Source organism: Silene latifolia, chromosome 11, assembly GCF_048544455.1.
Source record: "Silene latifolia isolate original U9 population chromosome 11, ASM4854445v1, whole genome shotgun sequence".
In the NCBI taxonomy this organism is placed as follows: Eukaryota; Viridiplantae; Streptophyta; class Magnoliopsida; order Caryophyllales; family Caryophyllaceae; genus Silene; species Silene latifolia.
The window spans coordinates 152,145,435-152,167,912 of record NC_133536.1 but is presented as its reverse complement, the minus strand read 5'-3'; the positions used below and the strand labels follow the sequence as shown (position 1 = coordinate 152,167,912).

Genomic DNA, 22,478 nt, shown 5'->3' with positions numbered 1-22,478 from the left:
CGTATAATGTTGCATTTTATTATCTTTTTCAGATCTAAAATTTAAAAGTTAATGAAAATAATTTTTTTTCCATGTTTTTATGATTATTTTATTAAAAATCGATAAACCGCAACATTGTTTTTCCGGGAAAATTTCAAAATTTTTAACCTAAGTTTTTTAACATTATGAGTGTCATGGTATTTTTACAGAATGTTCATGAGTTTAAATTTCAAATTTTGAATTTATTTGAAATTTTGTGATTTATTTGAAGTTTAATAGCTTATTTTTGTAATTTTGGACCATTAATGAACAATTTTATAAAATATAGGTTAATTATGGTCAAATTATTAGTGAAGACTAAATTTTGAGTCCTAAGAGGTTAGGGTAATTAACTTATGCATAAATATGAGTTTATGTATTTTTGTGATTATAAAAATGTTGAAATCACGCAAATCCGTAAAAACCGAAGTAATATACGATATTGGCTAATTAAAGGCGATTTAGCATAAAATTGAGCATGTTCATACATATTATAATGCTGCATTTTCTTTATGATTGTCATAATTTTAATTTATGTAATTTTGAATTATGTAATTTTACTTAGTATGGCCTTAGATTTTAATTGGTATTTCCCGAAATGTATGGGAATATCGATTCGGTTGTAATTTTATTTGTGATCTCGTATCATCGTTTTGTAATTTAATAGATTTATTTTATTTTAGTTACAAATGTATAATAGGAAATTATGTAATTTATTATATAATTTTTATTCATTCCGGAGTTCCCAAAGACGGATTTCTTCAAGAATGGCGATACATAAAGACGGTGTTACATCGAGATGCGTGCCACAACCGAAGTTCAGGGACCAATGGAGTTGGTTTCCGAATATGTAATAGTTAAATAGTTTTTCTATTTTAGGAAAGGCCATACTAGGATTTATTTATCTTTTTGCTTGCATTTTATTTTATGTCACATACATTGCTAAATCGCCATAACTAAACATGCATTGTCATTTTATCGAGTTTATCGACCGTGTCAATTAGAATTATCGTAGTTCACCACTTTAGTTCACTTAAAACGTGATAGATAATAAATTGACATGACCTCTCGCTAAAACAATTAATTGAGACATAACCTTACCAAATAGTAGAAACCATGAAAACCTATTTCGCAAGGGAGTGCGCTCGGCCCCACCGGGGTACAAACCTTGTTACGTAGGGGAAGTGGGTGATGAATGTAAATCCACCGAATTCATGTTGATAAGGGATGTATCGGCCACACCGTGCCCAAGTTAATGTGGGTTTGGATCATGGACACATTTATTCGAAATTTGGATTGAACTCAACAAAAGTTTTTGATAAGGGATGTATCGGCCCCACCGTGCCCTTGTCGAATGTGTTTTGGGCTAAAGATAATTGTTAATGTAATATTATCGACCAAGAGTTCTAAAAGTAGAATCGATTAAACGTTAATCCACGGAGTTATATTGATAAAGGATGTATCGGCCCCACCGTGCCTAAGTCGATATGAATTTGGCTCTTGGAATCATTTATCTAGTTGGGTAGAGGTCACTAGAAAAATGCATAAAACTTGTTTAAATCATACATTTTTTTACGAGTATTATTAAAACGACAATTGTTTTACTCCTTATATTTTGTTTTGTAGACCACTTCTGTTTCATAGCAAATGGCAACACCAACACCAACTCCTAATGCCACACCTCTCGCTAGTTCGTCTTGGCTCCGATCCTTTATGGATCGATGTAAACTTGAAAAGAATGGGTCAAATTTCTCCGAATGGGATGCCCAACTCAAATTAGCCGCCGAAGGTGACGACAATCTTCGTTACCTTACCGAGGCCTCTCCACCCGAACCCTCCACTAGGTCCACCGCGGCCACTAGGGAAGCTTATGAGGCTTACCAAAAGGAGTCCGCCGCAATGAAAAATGTCTTGATATTTGCGATGGAGGCGGACCTCCAAAGGAGAGCCTTTAAAATGGGCAATGCTAATGAGATTTACTCCAAACTTGTGACCATGTTTTCACAAACTCCGCGGATCGTCCAATATGAGGCGGCCGCGGCATTCTTTGATCTCGACTTCAAAGAGGGCCAAAAGGTTAGCCCTCATGTGCTCAAACTATTGGAGCTTGTCGAGACCTTGAAAATTCAAAAGGTTGAAATCCCCAAAGAACTCATCGTAGATAGGATTCTACACTCCTTGTCCAAAGTCAAGGCATATGTGCAATTCCGGGTGAATTTCAACATGCAAGACAAGGATGTGTCTCTTGAGGAGTTGCACAAGTTACTTGTGCAAGCTGAGAGGGACATGGGGTTAAATGTGAACCCTCCCAAGGATGTGCTTAACATAAGCACTAAGAGTAAGGGGAAGTTTAAGAAGAATGAGAGAAAGGGCAAGAAGCTAGCTCCCACATTCACCAAAACTAAGCCTAATGAAGCTAGCACCTCAAAAGTCAAGAAGGGTCCTCTTGATAAATGCCATTATTGTAATGGCATGGGACATTGGAAAAGAAATTGTTCCAAATACCTTGGTGATATCAAAGCTGGAAAGATCACTCCAGTAGGTAAATGACTATCCTTCTTTTATGTTTCTAATTCAACTGTGGTATTATGATTCAAAGTTGTGATAATGTATCTCCCTTTTTATTGTAAATAGAGCCTCCACCAAGCAAAGACAAGGGAAAGGAAAAGCAAGCATGAGAAACCATGGAGAAGCTATGGATAGCTTTTATGGAGCTTTGCTTTTCATTGTCTTATTTTAAGTTATGTTTTGGATTTTAGAACTTTAAGTTTCCGTGTTCGACATGGAAAGGTATTTTGGATAATGGTTTGTATTTTGGATGATGGTGACTTGGTTTGCAACCCAAGTCACCCGTTTTATCATTTATCCTTTTATGTTCTAAAATTCATCTTTAAATGCTTGCTCTTAGAAACATGAGATCTTTCGCTTAAAGTGATCCAATAGACAAATATAATGACGGGTTTCATTATATGTCCACATGCTTAAGGCTTGTGTATGATCATTTATAAAGTGATTTTGAGTCTATGAACTCTCTTAAAGGAATGTCAATCACCAAGTACACATATGAAATCAATAACTATTAGTCTATCTATGAGATAGTTCTCCTTATACTTCAACATCATTAATTTGTGTCTTATATGCTATCTTTGAATCTATAGGGTATTTATTCTAAAGATAGAGTGGGAGAAAAATGAGGACACAACAAACAAGGCAAGATAAAATTGTGTACTTGTGTAAATAAAGATCTATGCAAGAGAGACTGATTTGAATGAAGGTATAGCTATTTACATAGTATGCCGAATAGATGAGATCTATAATCTCATGTTAGCTCTATATGACTAAAGAGACCAAGTGAAGTAATCATAAGAGTATATTCTCAAGATAACTACACGAGGAGACCAAAAGAAGGTTTTGGAAGAAAATGACTAATGCAAAGTCTTAACAAGTTTTTGACTAAGTTTATGAAATATTTGACCAATAGTTTCAACCTTGAGATTTACTTAAGAGCCTAAATGAATCAAAGTTACATACTAGTTATGATCGAGTTGCATAGATCGATATACCGATATCTTCAATGGCCAAAGTTTTAACCACGCAAATGTCATTGGTTAACCTCACTATGGAATGGTTAAACCTCCTTTCAAAAGGGTATTTGGGAAGGACGTATTCTAGATATTGTTTATATTTGAATAATGACATTACTACACATCATTATGACATGAGTGTGTTGGAGATTTAAAATCTCTTTCCGTAAGGTTAAGATGAGACCACTTCAAAATAGGTATTTTGAAAGGATATGATGGGAACATATATGGTTTTATCCTAATAACTTGGCAATGCAATTTATATTTCAATTTTTAATAAAAGTTTCGATTGAGAAGTCAATTTCGAAATATGTAGAATTGAGTGGGAGTTAGGAAATTTTCATGTGAAGACATGAAATTTAGTGGGAGCTATCATCCTTTGAATGTTTACAACTCATCACTCATTAAAGAATGACGAGCTAATACCTTATTTCATAAAGAAGCTTTTGAGTTTTCAATTCTGGATGAAAATGGACAATGATGAATCCAATTGCATCAAGGGATGTCGGATTAGTATTAAGAGATACACATCGTATCAACATTCACATAGGTTATTCATGTAGATGAAAATGGAATTGCCATTAGCAGTCATGGTCGTTCATTGAACCTATGAACGGTTGATCTCATGATTATTAGTAACTAATGATTCCGCCATTAGAATAATCATGTACATGTCCAATTATGAATCATATGCATAAGAGCATGATGATTGATTGGTGAGCCATAATAGAAACGTCATGAATTCTCAAGTAGAATCCGATGAGCGATTTCAGTGTTTGACGGAATGTTCCATTGTGTGTGAAGAGGTTGCACATATTGTAGAAAATCCGAGCACATATGAGGATTTATGAGAATCCCAATTCTTTCAAGACTAGAAAGAGAAATGAGAAGTTTTGGAAAGATGCTTGGTTAAATAAGAGGTTATTCAAAATAATCTTTCCTAGTTAAGCTAGGACTTGTGAGAAGTGCTAAGCTAATAATCTTGTCAATTGTTACAAGATTCTACAAAACATATACCTAGTGCATTGTGTGTGGATGGAATACTTGACCAGTACAAGTTATATCATTCATCACAAATTCGTTCGTTATGTGATAGTCGATAAGAAAGTTCTTTCAAGTTAAAGAACCGAAACCAAGGTCGGGAACCTTGATGTGTACTTGGTAAGATTCATGCTATGAGAGAGAACATGAATGTAAAGGGAATTGCAAGTGTAAGAAGTTTGAACACATGGACACATGGCATGTTAAACTTCTATTGCAATCAATAAGTGTTTACACTTACGATATACATCACAAGGTTGTAATATGATATTGACTACCCGAATGTGATGTTGACATTTGTCGTTTGAGTTATTATTAACTCACCTTGCACATTGTTATATCCAAACGGGTTGTAGAGACAATTGAACCCCGTTAAAGTGAACATGGATTAACATTGTATTTGCCCATAGTTACTTATATGAGGTGACGTCTCGAAGTGACTAGAGTGTGATGCGATTGATGGCAAGTTCAAGTGCCATAGAGTCATGTGAGATGACTAGTCGATCACATAGGCAGACTGTTAGGAACATTTTGTCCGGCCTAATGACCGCTTATAGATTTTTGGCAAATTTATATAGCCTGGTCGTGGCGAGAGCTACTATAGTATTCAAATGAGTCGATTCTTTTGACAAAAGACTATTCTCCTAAGATGGCACAGTTTCAGATTAACTTTGATTTGTGTTACTACGACCTTCGTAAATGGGGTCAAATGGGCATATTTTGGGTTATGATGGTTGTGGCTAGTCGAAGGGAATGAGTGCGATAGGAATTGTCCATCCCTAGTCAGGGTTATAACAATATCTCAGGGCCACTCGAGAAGTAATGAACTGGAAATGCGTGGCCACGCTCGGAAAGTATCTATGATAGATAAGTCCGGTCAATCAGTTATTCTCCAGATCGAGGAAACCACTCTCGATATGATCACTTGCAAGTACGACCTGAAAGACACCTTGCATTGAGTGGGAGATAGTAATAGGACAAGAGAATTGGTGACGCACACTTGTCGAGGACAAGTGGGAGATTGTTGGAATATGTGTCCTCCGACAATAATGCGATCACGACTGTTGATAATAATGATCACATGTTTAAATCTCATTATAAAGAATACAATTGGGAAGTAATATTGTTCTTGTCAATTGGTCAACATATATCGGTAATGATTGGTGACTAGAGTTTGACATTGCGTCGTGCGACGGTGGTGATCAGTTGACCCCTAGGTCATACCTATAGGGCAACACTCTTAATTGATTATTTAATTAATCGTATAATGTTACGAGTTAATTAAATTACTTGAAAATTGACGGACGATTTTTGGAAGTAAAATTTACGTATCAAATTGAAATGTGATTAAATGAGATACGGTCTGAGTAATTGAATTGTATCATTACTCGGATGAAATTATTGTTTAAAGAAACAATCGGAATTGAATGAATTATTATAAATACAATCTGTTGTGATTTATAAATGGTAAAATATTTTGGCACAAGTAATTATGAAATTACTAAGTCGATTTTTGTATGTGACGTATTTTTATTAATACGTTGATTTTTAATATGTTAAAAATACATAACAAATTTATGTGACATGTGACATGTGACATATTGACAATTGACAAAAATAATATGGAATCCATATTAACTAAAGTGCCGAAAATGGAGGAGTATTAGGCTTAATATTGTGTTTATATTATAAGTGGTAAACATAATGATTAAAAGCAAGAGTAGCCATGCAACCCTATTAAACCTTGTAAAGACAAATGTGGGCATGCATTGGCTCCCCAAAACACCTCCTCCCACCCGGTTTTCCAAGAAAGAAAGGCAAAGGTTTTGTCTTATATTTTTTCATATACACTACTTTGATTTAGTTAGTGTATTATTCATTCAACCATTATCCTAAAAATTAAGATTTCTAGAGAGATAAAAAGCTCTCTTATTCTTCTCCATTAATACCGAAATTATTAAGTGTTCATAATAATTTTGGGTCAATTTTCTACTAGATTAATATTATACTAGTACTTATAATATTAATTTGAATTAAGATAAAGTCTTGGGTATTAAGCTTAGGGAGATATCCTATACTTGGATCTTGGTTCATCCATAAGGGAAAGCTCAAGAACAAGAGAGAAAGGTGATCTCTCTTGTGCCCATTAAACCGAAATCACCAATGTAAGGACATGATTTCTCCTCTATTTTATCATTTGTTTGCATGCATAAGTTCCATATTTAATTTATGACAAATTAATTTATACATATATGAGTATGTAAGTATGTATTTAGATCTACATTTCCTTCAACCAACACCACACAACCTTCTATAAATGCTCCTCATTGTACCTCATTCTAGGGTACGTGAATGTCTGCCCCGTCTTTTCTCCCTTAACCGACTCATGTTTTGACCCTATCAATCAAAAACACAAGCCTTACACACTTTGTTTTGTACCGTCATAGTAGTAGGAGCTTGGAACCAGGTCAATTCCAATAGTCCCAGGAACAGTACTCTGTTAAACACCACTTACAGGCCTGTTTTGGGAGGTCACAAGTACCAGTACAAGCTCAACCACCAGCTGCCACCTTGGCTAGCTAAAACCTTGATCATCTAAGTTCAGAAAAGTCCTAAGGAGTCAGGCCTAATTCACACTGCAATCGAGAGAAAATCAAACTTAAAGTCAAGTTGTTGAAAGGGACATAAAGCATAAACTATATTACCATTTCTGGCTAAACAAAGAAGGAGCTGATGTTGGGGTGCTTTTGTTTGTCTTTCCATATTTCACATATCACCTAAGAACCAAATTTAAGGCACCTACTGCAACCATTCATCCTTATACTCCCAGCCAAGGCAACACAGCAGCCTAGGAAGCAGCATCTCACTATCAGTGCAGAATTTCTGTTGTTTTATTGCAGTATTCCTTTAAATCATATTGTCACCATTGTAAAATATTTCCATCACTTTGTTTATGTCCTAAGAACTAATAGTGGCCCTTGGATGAGATTTCTAGGTTAAAATTATAACAGATTTCCAAGAGGGAGGCCTATATCAGGACCTCTCCCCCAACTGAATTGAGGCAGCTTTTGATAAATATTAAACCCGAGTTCTCTCTCAATTTTAAATCTTTATAGCTTGTGCTTAGTCTGTAGTTAAGATTCAGGCCTGTTAATATCTTGTACTTAGTCTGTAAGTGTTGAACAAAGTCTATTAGTGAGGTTCATTCAATCTTGTGCTCAGACTGTGGATTATTTTGCTTTGTTGTGGTGGCTTGAATTGGTTTTTATCTGTGCCTAACTGTGATAAATTCTAGTTTAAGTTGTCTAAATTGTTATCTTACTTCCCTGTGAATATTATGTGGGATTTTGGTTGATAATTATATCCTTTGGTCCTTGTTCAGTCTCAAACAATACTCCTGTGTCACAATTGTCTAATTCCTTCTGTCAGACAGTCTTATTTAATGAACCAAAAATACTTAGATTGCCTCAAAATTCTTGAAATTTTAATCAGAGTTAGTTTAATCATTCAACTAATTTCTCAGCAAGTTTCATGATTTTAGCAGTCCATTTGGTAATTTTAATCCAATTCTGAAAGTTCATTGCATCCTAAAAAAACACCAGAACTGTTAGTCTAATTAAAGTCTAAGTCTTTGTGTCAGCCTAGAGTTTAACACTGCAATTTGGTAATCATAGCAAGGTTTAACACAATTCCACCTTTGTGTTAGTCTTGGGTTGAGAGAAACTATGAGTTTATTATCCCTACCTACAACAAAAACACAAAAACGACCAGGAGTGAAGAGAGACTTGCTGGTATTGGGACCAGAATAGAAACTCTTGCAGTAAATGTGGAGACACTACTCAATGATGGCCATGTAGTGATGGAGAGGTTTCCAAACCATGATCCAAGAAGACATCCACCTGCCAGAGGAAGAGGTAGAGGCAGATGCTTCTTTATGGGAGCAGGGAGAGGACAACCACCACATGGATATGAATAAGAATCCGAAGAAAGCAACAGGACTCAGGAGGAGGTTCCTGAGCACACAAACAAGCATCTAAAGGTAGAAATCCCTGAATTTTCTGGTAGCCTAAATCCTGATGATTTATTAGAATGGATTAGGGATATTGAGAAAAATTTTTAGTATAAAGGTTACACTGATGTTAAGTCCTTTAAAGTTGTTGTCTTGAAACTAAAGGGTTATGCTTCTTTTTGGTATGATAATCTGAAACACCAAAGGATTAGAGAAGGGAAAGAACCACTTAGGTCTTGGTCTAATCTTAAGAAAAAAATGTTGGGTAAATTTGTCACCAAGGATTACACTCAGGACCTCTTTATTAAGCTGTCCAAACTTAGGCAAGATGAGAGACCCATTCAGACCTACCTGAGGGAGTTTGAGCAGTTAACCTTGCAATGTGAGATTAATGAAAAACCTGAGCAAAAGATTGCTAGGTTTCTAGATGGTCTTCATAAGAATATTGCTTCAAAGGTTAGGATGTAACCCCTGTGGTCTTATGATGATGTGGTTAACCTATCCTTAAGAGTTGAGAAAATGGGAAAGGCTAAGCCTACAGTGTCTTAAACTACCACTAGACCTGCATTCAGACCATTTACTCGTGTTAGGATTGGGAGTACACCTAAACCAACTGCACCACCTACACTGGATAAAGGAAAAGCTCCCATAAACCAGAAAACCAACCCATATGTGACTGAGGGAATGATCAAGTGCTTTCAGTGTCAGGGATATGGCCACTTCAGAAAGGATTGTCCTTCTAAGAGGGAACTGACAGCAATAGAAGTAGTAGAGTGGGAAAGTGAAGGATTGGTTGAGTCTGAGGAGGATGAGAACCTAGTGTTGGAGGAAATGGAAGCTCAGGAGGAGTTAGGTCCAGATCAGGTTGTAGCTCACCCTGACACAGGGCACGGCTTTGTCTTATGGAGAATCATGCATTCACACCAGGGACCCTTAGAAGCTGACCAGAGATCCCTAATCTTCAGGAGTAGATGCACAGTTTAGGGAAGGGTTTGTAACTTGATCATAGATGGAGGGAGCTGTATCAATACGGCTTCCATCACCGTGGTCATTAAGCTGAATCTGGTGACTCGGGTTCATCCAAACCCTTACAATCTCAGATGCTTAAACAAGGGATCAGAGGTTAAGGTTAGCAAACAATGTTTGGTTCCATTCTCTATTGGGAAGGTATACAAGGATGATGTACAATGTGATGTTGTACCCATGGATGCTTGCCACCTGCTGTTAGGGAGGCCATGGGAATTTGACAGGAATACAACTCACCAGGGCAAGGAGAATGTTTATAGTTTCAAACATGAAGGTAAGAAGGTCACCCTGACCCCCTTACCACAAAATCAAAGAAACACTGGGAGTCCAAACATGCTAGAGGAGATTAGTGGTGTGCTGTTCTTATCTGAAGCTGCCATGATCCAGGAACTGAAGTAGGAGCAACTTGTATTGATCCTTCTATCCAAGGAAGTCATTAAGAGTGAGGGTTCAGACTTGTCTACAGAAATCGAACCTTTGATCCATAAGTTCAAATATGTGTTTCCAAAGGTACTACCTAGTGGACTGCCACCCTTGAGGGGAATTGAGCACCATATTAATCTTGTACCAGGTGATGTGCTGCCTAACAGACCTACTTACAGGAGTGATCCAACAGCCACCAAGGAGTTACAACACCAAATTGAGGAGCTTATGAGCAAGGGCTTTGTCAGGAAGTCTTAAATACACTCAACACCTTTATAGGTTGATGACTGAGGTACTGAGACCATGCTTGGGTCAGTTTGCTGTGCTATAATTTGATGACATACTGGTATACATCAGTAGTAGGGAAGAACATCTCAGGCATCTTGAAGTGGTTTTTAAAATTCTCAGGGAAGAGAAGTTGTTTGGCAAGCTAGAAAAGTGCACTTTCATGATTGAAGAGGTGACCTTTCTACGCTACATTGTATCTGGAACAGGTATATCAGTGGACCAGGAGAAAATCTCAGCAATTTAGTCCAGGCGAGTCCCTAAGACAATCACTAAAGTCAGGGGATTCCATGGATTGGCTTCTTTTTACATAAAGTTCATTAAAAACTTCAGCTGAGTTGTAGCACCACTCAGTGAGTGGATGAAGAAGGGAGAGTTTCAATGGACTGATAATTGTAGATACCTCATTTCTGCACCTCCCGCAAACCACCCGGTGATGATTGGGCCGCATGTTTGATACGCGGAACGATTTGTGACAGTTCGTAAGATTATCGTCAAGTGATTGCTCAAATATTAAATGTCTACCTCTCGGTTGTCATCTACGTGCCGATACGGTCGTTTTGGCAGTAATTAGAGTACATTCGGAGTCCGGGTCAAAAACCGTCTCCATTTCCTGATAACTGTTAAATCCCGAGTCAGAATGTTCTGGAATGTTCCGAATATTTCTATTCCATATTTCATAAATTTTATCTTTTGGCAAATAATATCCCGTAATATTCATATAAGATATTAAGGAAGTCGAATTATTTCCGTCCTACCATAACTCAAACGCGGAAATCTTTCTTCAGCAGGAGGAAACCTCCTGGGAACAGACGCAGCAGGCGCTGCGCCTCTTCCAAGAGACGCAGTGGCTGCTGCGCCTCTTCCAAGAGACGCAGTGGCTGCTGCGCCTCTTCCCAGGCCCTTTTCTGCATGTTTCACGTATCTTTTTCATATCTTTCCGAGATTCACTTCCAAAGAGTCTCTGAAACCCTAATTCCTTCACGTGATTAGTATAAATAGGAGCCTTCGCTCCTCATATTTCTCACGCGAGTGTCCGCCCTTCTCTTCTCCCTTTGCATTCTAGACTTTGTTCTTACTTATTGGCGCCTACGTGCTTGAACTTTCGACCACGTAAGCTCGGATCTTTCCGGGTACCAGCCTCTCCGTTGCATGACCGACCAATTTGACAAACTACACTCAATCAACTTAATTAATCAATCGTTTACCTCTTACGAGGGCACTCTCTTTGCATTCGCGTCGAGCATTCACTAATCGATATCTTAGTCCTTCTCGTTTCGTCAACATGTAAGTCTGAGGGTGTATAATCCTTATTTATTTATTGTATTTTACTTTTCGTATCATCAATTGTAAGGTTTATGTCGAAAATACCGTTAAAATCGATTTCTAAAACCCTTTGTTAAAACCTGTTTTGCGGATTTACAGTAGATAACCATCGAGAAAGGACGCAGCAACTGCTGCGCCTCTTCGAAGGAGCGCAGTTCTTGCTCCGCCTCTTCGTGAGGCTGCCGCAGTTCCTGCTTCCTTTCTTCTTCGTTTGTCCTCTGTAATTCGTATTCAAATCTTTCTTTTGCTTGTTCGTCTGTTAATTCTTCGTCGTAGTATCATAATAATTCCATATATGTTATAATCATCATTCATTAATATGTTTTAATTTGTCATAAATCCGACTTAAATCCCTTATAATCCATATTTGCGGGTTTTCGTCATTGAATTCAATTCCGGATTGTAGAGATTCAATTTGTTCATATTGGATTTCTGGAATTCGTCCTTGATATAGTTTAATCCGTCTTTTGTCATATTCATCGCATATTCGTCATTAATCCATCATATCTAATGTTAGTTAATTGATTTCAATAGAGGACTCATTAATATTTATCACTTCTATCATTATTTCGGCATGTAATTAATCCGTTTGCATCCGTCTCGTTCATGTTTTATTGTTTTTATGACCTATTCATGTGTTAAATAACCTGTTAATCACTTCCATCCGAGTAAAATAATTGAATCCATCATTAAAATCACCAATCGACATTAACGGCTTGCAATTACGGCTTCACAGCCAGAACTGAGCCAAGGAACAGACGCAGCGTCTGCTGCGCCTATTCCAAAAGACGCAGCTCTGTTGCGCCTGTTCCTGGCTGAGTTCTGTCCCTGAACTCCGTTTTTGCTTTGACCTAGTTTGTTTAGCTTACGTATTAACTAACTATTATCCGTATTATCACCTTCTGTTCTGTTCGTAATTTTTTTTATTCTTTTGTTTTCTCAAATCATCCGTTTTAAAGGTATTTTCGACATAAATCGCCTATTCCAATGTAATTATTGTAATTTTCATTATTATAGCTCATGATTATTGTATTTCTTTTATTGTTTGTATGCTTTCACATGTAATTGAGCATTAAATCCTACTTCGACCCAATTGTATGCTAATTACGTGTGTCAACCGACTTAGTTAAATTCTCACATGTTAGGATTAAAACTTGGATGTTGCATTGCATGCATATAGCCGACGATATATCAAGTACGAATAACTTCCCTAATCATTAGTAGAGGCCGCTATCGAGGCGGGCGGGATTAGGTGTTCGATCAAAAGAGCTTCCTAATACGTACCCTCACCCCTTACTCCAGATCTCCGTGAGCACCCGTGTTCATTGGCATCCACGAGAGTCATTCTAGACATAGAATGCTAAGGGTAACGATTGCTTAGTGTTCATGTCACTACTTTATGTCTTGACATGACATGAGGTATTCGAACGGTTCCAATTTCCCATAAAAATTGGTGGCGAATCCATACAAAATGCAAACGGTTGTTTCGTTTCTCACCAAGCGCCCCCGTGGGCGGCCCGCTGTCCCCAGTTTGGCAACTCCGCTGGGGATCATACACTTACGTGTAGCCAAGGGTGAAACTTGAACAAGGTTAGGGAATAAGTTTGTACAAGACAATTGTCGGTTTTCATAACTCGGTCTTCCTAGACCGTTTAATTCGGCCTTCCTAGGCCCAACCCAACCCATTCGACCAATCGTCCCGTCTAAACAGTCCTAATTCTTATTTGGGCCTAAGGATGGATAGCGATTGACGTCATCCATACCATGATGCTTACTATTGTTTGTATCAAGGGCCTTCACTACTTGAGGAAATGGACTAGGAATCGGCCTTACTCTTGTTTGGCACGAGCCTCTCCACAGACTTCGGGTTTGATGGTTCGGTATGGCAACCCACCCTTTAAACCAAAACCCTTTTAAATGCACTCAGCATCCCGTTATAATGCTTGTATGTGTAAACCTTATGTGATCACCATTTCTAAACAAAACCATGACGAATTTTCAAAAAATCAAAACCTTCTTTCAAACAAGAATTTCGAAATAGGGCTTCCAATTAGCGCAAAATCCGGTCAAAACTCTGTCCGTTTGTCGAGTCAAAATTTGGGCCACAAGCCCATTTCAAAACCTCACTTCGAGTCCACTCCTACAACTACACTACAGTTGACTAGGACACACATTTTCAAAGACCTTGTCTTTCTTCAAAACTCACTCAACACAAGTGGCACACACCCACTTCACGAGTCAAAACTTTTCCTCTTTTAGCAAGTGTGATAGAATGGTCGATCGTGTTTTGATTCGCCGCCAATCTCTTATCCAGTTTCCAAGATGCCCGGATCAAGTGATGAAACGAATCTCCACCACCTTCAGGACGATAATGATTGAATCCTCGCCGCGCTAGCCCAAATGCAAATTACCCAAGAACAAACATATGACCGCCTTGAGCTTATCGAAGGCCGTATCTTCTCCGTTGAGGGAAGGTTGCCTCCTCATGAAAGTGAAGTACTACGTAACTCCGATGATGAATCTAGAGATGAGAATCCTTTCATGGGAATGACTGCAGCTGAGAAAAGACTCCAATACCTAGAGGAGCAATTGATGTACCTTAAGGGTGATGACATTTATAGGGAAAACAATCGCAAGTATGAAGCCGTCAATTCCAAATTGCCAACTAACTTTAACATGACGGATATCCCTAAGTTCAAAGGACATGAGAACCCTTTGAACCACATCCGTGCCTTCAAGGATTACATGTCTATCAAAGGCATCAAACCCGAGATGTTCTTAAGGATCTTTCCTGCATCTCTTGACACCATCCCGAAGCAATGGTTCTACACTTTAGATCACAAGAAAGTCGCTACCTGGGAAGACGCCGCAATCGAGTTCTCTAAGCAATACGCGGATAATGCCGAGATCCAAGTCAACATGCGCACTCTAGAGGTTCTTACCCAAAATGACAAAGAAGGATTCACCGACTTCCTAAGTAGGTGGAGGAAGACTAGCACTCAACTAGTTGAACGCCCGGATGAGGCTACTCTTGTGGAAAAATTTGTGGATAATCTCAAACCCATCTATGCCAATCATTTGAGATATCAAAACATCAAGACTTTCAAAGACTTGACCGTGTTAGGAACAAGGATTTAAGATGATATCCGTAAAGGACTCTTGTCCAAAACGGTAGGTCGAGGATATCAAGGGTCCACAAGTCGTTCATACGGCTCTACTAGCAAGACCGACGAAGTTAACCTTCTCGAGCCATCTAAGAAAACTACTCCACCAAGAAAATTCACAAACCTTGGGGATACTTACTCCAACGCTCTAAAAAGGTTAATGAAGCAAGGTAAACTCCAACCCATTGGACCTACTCCCGAACCCGAAAGGAAGTCCAAGTTTTGGGATGAAAATTCATACTGTGAATACCATAGGGGCAAAGGGCACGACACAGAAAATTGCTTCAAGTTGAAACACGTGCTTCAAGATATGATTGAAGATGGTCGACTCCCAATACCACCAGGAGGTAAACCAAACAACACTCAGAATCCTCTTGGAGTTCTAGTGATTACAAGTGATGAATCTACCTTAGATTGCTCACACCTCATTTCTCCCACCGAAAATGAAATTCATGCAATTGAGAAAGAAAGGCTCTACTCTACTATCTCCCCTACCATTTTCGACTTCATCACATGGGCAAGGAGTGTAGATAGACAAGTGTGGGAACTAGAAAGCATGGTAACGACCTTGCGCAATCCCAACGCAATACCTAAAGAACGTGTACCATTGATCTTCTCTCAAAATGCCACTATGCAAGAAGTAGTCACCGTGGTTGATAAACTAGTCGATCAAATCATACGACTAGAAGGTGATATCATGAGAATGAGGGAACTAGCTGCAGTTAATGGGGTTTGGGCCGATGATGATGCGCACGAATATCTCATTGAAAACTCCCTAGTCAAAGAAATAGTCCAAAATGGTGAAGACCAAGATGTGGATCACCTAACTCGTTCGGGTCGCCCATATCAAAGCACTACTCAAAACGGTCCAACCAACGTCATCACACCAAATGACAACGAAGATGACCCCACTGATCATTTGCTCAAGCAATTACAGAAAACAAAGGCTGATCTTTCAGTCTGGCAACTAGTAGCAAGCTCATTCCCACATCGCCAAGCTTTACTGCAAGCTTTAGCCAAGCTAAATGTAGCACATAACTCTACTCCTGAAGATGTAGTTAACTTGGTCTTCCAAGAATCACCTAAGCTAAGTAATCCTATTACTTTCTCGGACGAAGACTTGCCACCTTTTGGCACTAGTCACAACCTCACTCTATACATCACTGTCATTTGTCTAAAGAAGAATGTGCCAATGACCTTGGTAGATGATGGCTCCGCGGTCAACGTCATACCCCTCAAGATGGCATACAAGCTAGGTATGAAAGAGTCGGATTGGACCCCTACCAATCAAGGTGTGCGTGCATATGATGGTACACGACGAAAAGTGGTAGGACTCGCTAACCTAACCATAGCCACGGGACCAATCGAACGAAAGGTTAACTTCCAAATAGTGGACATCGAAGCTTCATTCAACATATACGGGAAGGCCTTGGATTCATGCTTCCAAAGCGGTAACATCCACCCTTCATCAAAAGATCAAGATCCCACTAAATGGCAAAGTAGTGACGATCACTTCGTCACCCATCAAGGCAATAATCGAGAAGCAATCAAACAATCAAGTCCTTGCGGATCCCGTATATGAACTTGGGGGCTTCCAAAGTGTAAGTGTCATAGAAAGCGAATTGGCACCCTTATACTATAATCCCTACTCCAACTTGGTGGTCAACCACATACTCAAATCCCAGGGATACTTCCCTGGAATGCCTTTGAACCCAATTCGGAAGAATACCTTCGCACCATACAAGGAAGGCAACTCAACAAGGATACCACTTGGACTAGGGTACAAACCCACAGAAGAAGAAGTTCTCGAAATGCTCGCCCAAGTCCAAAACCGCAAGCACGTGGGAGTCCAAATGAGGCCATATCTCCCCACTTTAAATGGGTACTTTGTTCAAGAAGGAAGTTCAGAACTCTTTCACGGATTTCCCGAACCTTGGCATTATCTTGAGAGGAAGTTAGCCGGAATCGAGATCTTTCACGATTGCTACTTCATTCCTCCAGAAACGGTTCCTACCGTCAAAACCCATCAAGCACCTTGCTTAGACGAACAAGCTGTTAGCCTATTGTTTGGAGAAGATCGATTCGTTAGGGCCGCGCAGGATGAGATCATTACTATGATACTTCAGGACGATCGCTTCAACCCCACCGCGTTGATCACAGAAACCGACACAAAGCAGCAGAAAGGGTGGAGAAAATCTATCAAATGGACCAACAACCAAGGAAGACCCTTCAAGCTCACCACTGGAGAAGGAGAGATGTTCAAAGGAGAACCAGAAGACGACGAGTTCGAGTCGGAGTCGGAGTCAGAGTCAGAGTCGGAGTCTAGAGAAGTCATTAGAGAGTCTATTCCTGTCGTCATCCCCACTCCCTTCGTTTCTCCTAGCTTAGCCTCGAGTAGTCACAGTAGTTCAGGAAATGCCCCAATTACTGTCCCTTTGCCGCCACTGACCATGGATCAGTTGGCTTCTTTGTTTCAACTTTACTCAAATCTTAATATGAATAAATCAGGTTCTGCTTACTCTTTGCGTTATCTTGAGTGCAATTCTGTTTACGATGATACTGAGGATGACCAAGACCCAGACTCAATCGAAATACCTGATGTGAACATTATTTGCGTACATTTAGTCCCCTAATTGAGCCTATTTTGCATACTATTATAACATTCTATGGCAATTTTATCCGTCAAAACCTTCCTATTTGCTTTTCTATCGCATTTCATATGTTTTGTAGAAAAGGAGATAATAAGGCGGAAATTCCCGTCTTTCGTGCATATTTGGAAGCTTATTGATGATATTAGATGGACTAGTATGAAGAGGAGGCAAGAATGATGACCAAAGACGTAGGAATAAAGTGTATATAGAAGGATCAAAAGGTTAAAAATAAGAATGACGAGAGGGAAGGCATTACAAGAAGAAATCGCTCGAAAACCGATCCAAGGGTTGCTCCTTTGGCTCTAAATGTATGCTAGATAGAACGGCATCGAAAAATCAAGTGATCTAGGCTTTTGAATCACTCGAATAGGAGTCCGGATGAGAAAATAACGTCCGTTTTACAATCCGAGCTCAAGATACAGCTCAACCCGCTCGGGTCAAATTCAACCCGCTCGGGTTGAAGCCCAGGACGCCCATATTTCGCTCGGGACGGGCGTATTCCTGGACAGGAAACTTTCCCTTGCTACGTGAACCACAATCCTGTTGGGGCTGGTTAATTCCATGGGAATTAAACGTGTTCCTGAGTTGTAGTACTCTTTTTATGGATTAGATTCATTCTCTTTTGTACTCTATACGACATCATCGTTTTGATATTTATATATTTTGTTTTTCATGTGGAATTTGTACGACAATTTTGAACACCACAAAGTGAACTGAACAAACATTATATTTTGGTCCTTAATTGAACACATGAGCTGATAACTCTGGCAATTATTTTGTGACGTTGGTTGATGGTGGGTTCAACAAGCCATAAGTCAAACGGTTGACTGACCAATCACAGAGGCGAGTTATACGGATATCTCGTAGGACACAATTGTGACATCGACGTGGAGTCCTAAATGTTTTATAACATTCGGTGCCAGGTCGTGGATAGGACCTCCATGGTGATCCTAAGAGTCGATTCTTTTAACTATCGACTGTCTCTTGAGACTAAGGCAGATTTTGGGTGACTTTGGTTTCTTTCTCACGGTCATCCGTAACAGGGGGCCAAGTAGATTTTTTCTGGGTCATTTCATGCTGTGCTTAGATCGGAAGGAGTCGAGTTGAAGGAAATATTCAGCCTTTATCAGGTACTCGATATTTCTCAGGGCCACTCGAGGAGTCTGACGAAATGCATGGCCATGCTCGGATACGGATTCGTTTTATCAGTTAAGTTACTCTCTAGTCGGGGAAACCACTCTTGATCCAGATCGATTGTAAAATACGACCTTTGCGGATCCGGATCTGCAAATTGTTTTACATTGAGTGGGAGAAATTTTAAATGAATATGAGAATCGGTTATCGCACATACACTTGTACGGACAAGTGGGAGTTTGTTGGAGCTGTGTCCTCCAGTTAGTGCGGATAACGTCATTGCACGTACACTTGTACGGACAAGTGGGAGCTTGTTGGGGCTGGTGTCCTTTACAGTTAGTGCAAGGACTTACAAATCTCTAAAAGGATCAAAGGGCATACTTTTGGTATTATTATCAGTTGATCCACGTTTATCAATAACGGTTGGCTTGCTAGATAAGTTTGACGTTATTGTCATACGGATGGCGGTGATCAACTGGTCCCTAAAAGTCACACCTATAGGATACGTTTGAGAGATGTGACAGTATGAAAATACAGTCATGTTGATGCCAAATTTGACTAACCAGTTAGTCGGAGTTATTGACTAGTAATTAGTCAAAACGCGATGTTGAGATATTTTATTTAATACGGATTAAATAAAATGGGCTAAGGCGAATTAAGCAGTTAATTCGTAAATTAAATATAAACGATCATATTTAATTGATGTATATTGAATTAATTATACAATATCGTCTTTGTCGGACATGTATTAATATTTCAACTAACCCGTGTTATTAGTTGATATTTTAATAGCCGATAACTGATGACGATTTATAATAAAAACCGCGCCATATACATTTAGCAATTTTCGAGCCTGACCACGAGTTAAAATTAAGAGGAAGTGGAAGCCCACTTCCCCATGAGGGCTCACGGTTGGCCGAATGGAGGAACAAAGGAGAGTCTCTCCTCCTTTCTAACCTAATCATTCATTTTGACAAAAATATTAGGGTTTCAGAGCATTCTTCTCTGAAATTTCTAGATCTCACATCGAATAACCTCACAATAGCTCTCTCGATATTGCAAGTCAATTAGAGAGCATTTCTAGCACAAGGGCATAGTCTCAGACGGTCTTGGGTGCAACGATTAGGAGGAAATCTCTGTTGATTTCTGTTCTTTACGCTGCACATCAAAGGACCCGAGGTTGATTCTTAATCTTTATCGTTTTTATTGTATTTCGTTTATGACCATAAATCGCATGTTATATTTACGTTATAATCCTTAAAATTAAGGGAATTTTACGGATATTTCCCTTCAAGTGGTATCAGAGCGAGGCCACGTAAATTTTCATTGTGATTTTTCATAAATCGATTTGAAACGATTTTGTTTTTGTCATAAAACCGTGTGGCAGCAGCTTTTTTCTCACGGCAGAAATTTTTTTTTTCGGCTGTTGCGTTTTTCCTTGTAAACCGTGCCATGTTTACACGGTTGGTTTTGTTTTGTATACCATGTCATGTCTATACACGGCTGAAACGTTTTGTCTGTGCATATTGTTATTTTACACGATCATTATAGCAATATGTTCATGTTTTGCAATTTGTTGATTTATTTTTACACGGTTTTGATCAAAATTGCAATTGATTTTGTCTTGACAAACTGTTGCAAACGAGGGTTTTGAGTTTTCAGAAATTTTTGTTCTCGATCGAGCATGTTCCTACTCGATCGAGAGGTTTTCTGTCTTGTTTTTGCTCGATCGAGTACTTGCTTAACTCGATCGACCACTTTTTAAAACCCCACTGTTCGATCGAGAGGTCCTCGTACTCGATCGAACAGTTTTGCTGACTAAAGTCCTCGATCGACCTCTAGTTCTGTCGATCGAGTACTTACTGCTTGGCATACCTCTCGATGGACTAGCAGTTCAGTCGATCGAGCCCTTTTGTTCCTCGATCGAGAACTTTTGTCCCTGGATCGAGGGATTTTGTTTTGGCAGCTTTGAATTTTACTCTTTTTGTTTTAAAATTTTCTTTTTGCCATAAAATGTACATCATACGGATGTTGTACACTCGCTTGATAGTGAAACGGTTCACCCACGTACCATATAGTTATTTAAAAGTGTATTTAAAGTAACGGATTGTAATAGATTAAAATTAAACTGATAGAAGCGGTTTTATCACATAAATTTTAATCGTTAAAAGGTGGTTTGGATAAATTTAACATAATTACAGAATTATGTCACGAATAAATTTGTTTTTAGTTGATGCATTTTATTTATCGTTAATTTTGAATGTTTTTGAATGCTTTTATTACGTATTTATTTATTTTACAATCGGTTGTAACTTAGTGTGGCCTTAGTAGAACGTGTTACCGTAATGATGGAACACGGTCTTGGTTGTATTTTGAGATCTCGTATCTCCGTTTTGGATTTTTCACTTGTAATTACAGTTTTTTTGTATTTAGAATGTAAATAGGTTTATATTTGTAAATTTTATATTGTAATTTTTGAGAAGACCAAAGATGGAGAACCGGATGCTCACTCCCGCTGCATGGACAAAGTTAGAACATCAAGACAAGCTTTTCGGGTCCAACGGTGGATTCCAAAGTTGTATTATGTTCTTTTTACTAGGATAGGCCACACTAGGAATTTTATTTACGTATTGCATTCTTTTATTTTTTTTTGTAACGATAATATGCATCATATTCCGCCTAAAACCAAACCACCTAATAATTGCATGAAAACTGACTCATATAGAGGTCACGCGTTAGTTTTCTATGACATTCATATGTCACACGATTTTAAGCCATCACCTAAGTTAATTCATTCACGTAATGCTAGTTATTCGTTCACTTAAAATGAATTAAAACTAAGTTGATGGGATCTTCCTCGTATAAACCAAAATTGAGAAAGGTCTTTATAGGTCAAACTCCAATGAGTCCCTTCTTCGTCGGTAGGCATAATATGACCCCTTCTACGTCGGGTAAGTTGGAACCGATTGACCTATTTTATCTCAACACTATGGTCACTCGTACGATCCTGTGATTATGGTGGACTATAGATAGGATTTACGGAAATCTATCGACCAAGAGTCCTTACGGAAGAATTAGCTAAACAGTTGGCTTATCAATTTGCAGAAATTGAGTTATGGGATCACTTGTATTATTCTTGAGGGAGATCAATTATGCAAGTGCAATGAGTCTACACGTTAAAATGAATTTTAAATAGACTTAAATCACCTCGATGAGTTGCTTATTTCGTTTTTGTTTTTCTTCTTTTTTTTTTCAGTGTAGAACACGAACAATTAAACTGCTATAACGAAATGGCTGGTCCTACTAACGACCCAATGCCAAGTGCCACATTGGACCGTGAGTTCTGGCTTCGGATCTTCATGAATCGGATGAATCGGTCTACTCGATCGAAGAATGATGGATCAAACTTCGCGGACCGGGAGGCGGCATTACGGAATGCCGCCGCCGCGACGGAAGCTCAAATATCTAATAGAGCCCATCCCGCCAAACCCAGGTCCCACGGCTAGAGCTAATGAGATTGCCAAGTTTAACGATTTCTGTATGGAAGCGGGTGCGATTAAAAACGTACTCATTTTTGCAATGGAACCCAATTTGCAGAAACGCTTCATAGCCCATGGTGCAAACAAGATTTTCACCACGCTCACTAAGGAATTCTCGAAAGCATCGAGAATCGTGACCTATGAGCGTACCACTCGCTTCTTTGATGCGAGACTCCAGAAGGGCCAACCAGTTAGCCCACACATTCTCAGCATGATTGAGAATGTCGAGAAGCTGGAGACGCTTGATTGTAAAATCAGCGAGAACATTGTGATTGACC

General features: G+C 38.9%; 1 protein-coding gene across 1 annotated transcript in view; it reads left to right on the top strand.

Annotated features, from left to right (window-relative positions):
* The first annotated feature begins 8,910 nt into the window (after nucleotides 1-8,910).
* LOC141614158 (uncharacterized) overlaps nucleotides 8,911-22,478 on the top strand; it is a 39,101-nt gene continuing 25,533 nt past the window's right edge. The window contains exons 1-5 of the mRNA XM_074432914.1: nucleotides 8,911-9,116; nucleotides 9,225-9,516; nucleotides 9,709-9,960; nucleotides 10,078-10,352; nucleotides 10,459-10,595. Of these exons, the coding sequence (XP_074289015.1) occupies nucleotides 8,911-9,116; nucleotides 9,225-9,516; nucleotides 9,709-9,960; nucleotides 10,078-10,352; nucleotides 10,459-10,595 (1,162 nt within the window). The remainder of the gene's footprint in view (nucleotides 9,117-9,224; nucleotides 9,517-9,708; nucleotides 9,961-10,077; nucleotides 10,353-10,458; nucleotides 10,596-22,478) is intronic.